At 35.5% G+C, this 3,857-nt stretch overlaps 1 protein-coding gene across 1 annotated transcript; it reads left to right on the top strand.

Moving 5' to 3' along the window:
* The first annotated feature begins 1,751 nt into the window (after positions 1–1,751).
* LOC126622095 (uncharacterized) lies at positions 1,752–3,857 on the top strand. Its single transcript, XM_050290754.1, has 2 exons — positions 1,752–3,133; positions 3,400–3,857. Exon 1 carries the CDS (start codon positions 2,020–2,022, stop codon positions 2,746–2,748), a length of 729 nt encoding a protein of 242 aa, XP_050146711.1. The 5' UTR covers positions 1,752–2,019; the 3' UTR covers positions 2,749–3,133; positions 3,400–3,857.

Here is a 3,857-nt window from a genome sequence, read left to right as displayed (position 1 = left end):
TTTAACAATTGGCCTAAAACAAGGTATGTCGTTTGTCCATATTGTTTTAAATCCCAACCCACACCTATCCCCACAGTCCCACCATTCCCCGCTCATATGCTTCCCCCAATGCCCAACTTTAACATATTCACCCAAATTCCAATCCCCAGCTCCCCAGATTTCAAAACCCTAAAATTCTAAATTCCATCCAATCCCATATTATAATTTTATTACTCCAAAATCATACATTCACTTGTTTCAAATATCCAGGCCACCACCATTTGGTTCAAAAGTCAAGTAAATTGTTTAGTATTATGATCTAATCTTAATTAAATTATATTAGATATTGATCGAGACGTTTAGTCTATTATTGATATGATTGTTGATATGATTGTTGATATGATTGTTGATATGTTTGTTGATATGTTTGTATACTCATTTGATATGTTTGTTAATTGGTATATGGTTTGTGTTTTTTTTTTTTTTTGTTAAATGTGTAGTTTAGAAATAAAAAATATGAAGAGATTTTTCAAGCCAAAACCAATAGCACCATCTATTTGTTCATTGAGAAAGATGGTTGAGTGACAGCTTAGTTGTTTACATTGAGAAAGATGTTTTTCATGTATTGGTAATGAAGCTATCATAGAATATTTTTAGACTATAAAACCCTGTTGGGGACGCTTGAATTAGGATTTTATAGCTTGTAATATTGTTTTGCGTATGATTTTTGAATGAAATATATTATATTTAACTTTTCAATGTTAATTTTGTCTATAAATTTTTTGACCTTTATTAATGAGACCCCTCGAGTTTAAAATCCTGAATCCGTCACTGATTAGAGAAGTCTTAATTAGTTTTAGAGATGTCTTAATTAATTAAATAAACATAGCTCGGAAACATTTCACGTCAAATAAGACTTGAGTCTCACAATATGATTCAATTTCTGTGTGTGTAATGTATATATTGTTGACAATAATAACAGCTAGCAATGCCACATCAGCTTAGCTAATAGACTATTGGTGGTTATGTTGGTTAGAGCTGTTATAACTAACTGATATACTTACTGATGTAAGTAGTGCAAACTATATAAGATGTAATGGAATTACTGTAATCTTCAAGTCAGATCAATACATAAGTTTCTCTCTCTAGAACTCTTCTTTCTTCTCATTTTCTTGTTCGAGTATTCACTACATATTCGGATTTCAGTATACGTTAACATGGTATCATCGCCGTGTACGTTCCTTGGTGGCTATCATCTTCTGCTCATGGTGGTTGTTGCCGGAGATCTTTCTTGGTGACAGTCTCGAATTCGTGAGGCTTAATCAGTGTTGTGCGTTCAGTCGGAGGCTTGGTGTTTCTTGAAAGTACAGTATGTTTTCTGCACTCTATCTGTTTGTGAAAATGTCTCAAGGTTATTTCTTCTGGGTTTGTTGAATTTTGTGCGAAAGTAAACAAGGCTGATGCCATCTTTCTGCAATCTTGATTTGAGATATAAGGCCGAAGCCATTATCTCGGTGTAAACTGTTAGTTTCCTCCATAAGGCCGATAGCCGGAGTAACTTTCTTGCGAAGTTTGTTGTTTGTTGTTATTGGGTGCAACTCCATTAAGGCCGATTACCAGAGTGTAGTTCTTGTGCAATTCTGTTCTCTTTCTTCATTAAAGGCTGATTGCCTAAGAAAGGTGTATTTCTTGATTTCTGTGGTTATACAACTTGTTGTTTGAAATCTTGGGTTGTACTTTTGATAATCTTTAGTGTGTGAAGATGGCTGAATCTAATGTTAGAATTGTGAATATGTTAGGGATGTTGACAGTAAAGTTGCAAGATGATAATTTTGTGAAATGGAGTTATCAATTTTCATCTGTGTTGAGGGGGTATGATTTGTTTGATTTCTTCACTGGAGAAGCACCATGTCCACCTAAGTATGTGATTGATACAAAATCTGGGGTCACAAATGAAATTAATGCTGCTTACAAAGATTGGGTGAAAAAAATGATCTAGCTTTGTTAAGTTTGCTAATTGCAACTCTTTCGGATGATGCTATGAAACATGTGATTGGATGTAAAACATCTTATGAAGCTTGGAAATGTTTGCAAGAAAGATTTGCCTTTGTCTCAATGGTTCGTGTGAATCAACTTAAAACTGAATTGCATACTGCTCAGAAAGGTGGTGATTCGGTTGATAAATTCTTAATGAGACTAAAAAGGATAAGGGATCAATTGGTATCTGCAGGAGAAAAGGTTACTGATAATGATTTCATCATTGCTGTTCTTTCTGGTTTGCCTGCTAACTTTGAGATGATTAAGACAGTCATATTGGCAAGAGATTCTCCTATGTCTATCAAAGATTTTCGAGCACAATTGCTTGTAGCAGAAGGCAGTATTGAATCTAGAATGCATTCTTTATCTAGTTCTATGTCTGCCATGGTTGTTCAAGGTGAAGGATTAGGTTTAAAAGGCTTTCAAGGGTATGAACATGGTGAGAGTTCCAATTCTCAGAGGTCTCAGGTTAGTCTCAGTAATGATCAATTCGGTAACAACTTTCAGAGAGGAAATGGTTTTAATGATCAGTTTGGTAGCAATTTTCAAGGAGGAAATGGTTTTTCAGGAATTGGAAATGGTAATGGTAGTAGAGGTTTTCAGTCTCCACAGAGAGGAAATTTTAATAATAGAAAATTTGGAGGTGGGAATCACAATTCCAGGTTTTCATCCGGATCTAATAACAAAAATGGGAATAATGGTTACTCTGGAAGTGGTAAGAGTGTTGCATGATATGAATCTGCAAGTAATGGTTTCACCTCAACTAATTCATCTGCTGGCCATGGCAATTATAAGTCCAATTGGAATGGGAATACCAACTTTAAGTACTCAGTATCACCTGAATGCCAAATATGTTTGAGAAGGGGACACACTGCACCACACTGCTACTATAGAGCTGAGAGTGGAGGTTCACATTATTCTAGTTCTGTAATTTGTCAGATATGTGGAAAAATGGGGCATATAGCTCTTGAATGCTTTCACAGAAACAACTTTGCATATCAGGGAAATCCTCCACCACCACCATCGATTGCAGCTATGATAGCTCAAGCCAATGTAACTCAAACTGAAGGATCTAGTGTTGGTTTTACAGCTGAAGAAAACTGGATATTGGATTCAGGTGCAACTCATCACATGACTGCAAATTTAAATCATCTTAATCATGTTATTCCTTATATTGGTGATGGAACCATTACAATTGGGAATGGTACAGGATTAGAAGTAACACATATTGGTTCCACAAGCATCCCTATTTCTAAACAGTTTTTTATGTTAAAAAATGTGCTTTGTGTACCTAAAATCACTGTGAATTTACTTTCTGTTAAGAAGTTATGCAGAGATAATGGATGTTGGTTTATATGTGATGATATTGTCTTCTTCATACAGGACAAGGCAACAAGGAAGATACTGTACACAGGGACAAGTGATGATGGGGAGCTGTTTTCAATTTCAGTCAATGTCTTTGCAAAGTCTTTTGCTGCAAAGTTGAGCGTTATGCTGGCTTTATTGGAAAGAAGATTCAAGTGTCGAGGTGGCATAAGCGGTTAGGTCATCCGTCAGAAGAGGTGCTTGCTGCAATGCTGAAGAAGTTTAATAATAGTGTCAAAGTAGATAGTTGTGAGTCCATATGTTCTTCTTGTATGAGTGGTAAAATGAGAAGACAGTCGTTTCCAGTAAGACAAAATATTACTACATGTTTGTTTGAGAAAGTTCACACTGAGGTATGAGGGCCATCTCCAAAGGTGTCTGTATAGGGTTATAGATACTATGTGAGCTTTGTAGATGAATATTCAAGATTTTTGTGGATTTTTCTAATGAATAACAAGTCTGAAGTGTTTTCCATA

Source organism: Malus sylvestris, chromosome 5 (genome assembly GCF_916048215.2).
Source record: "Malus sylvestris chromosome 5, drMalSylv7.2, whole genome shotgun sequence".
Lineage (NCBI taxonomy): Eukaryota > Viridiplantae > Streptophyta > Magnoliopsida > Rosales > Rosaceae > Malus > Malus sylvestris.
The sequence above is the reverse complement of the archived record's forward strand: the minus strand, read 5'-3'. Positions and strand labels throughout refer to the sequence as shown.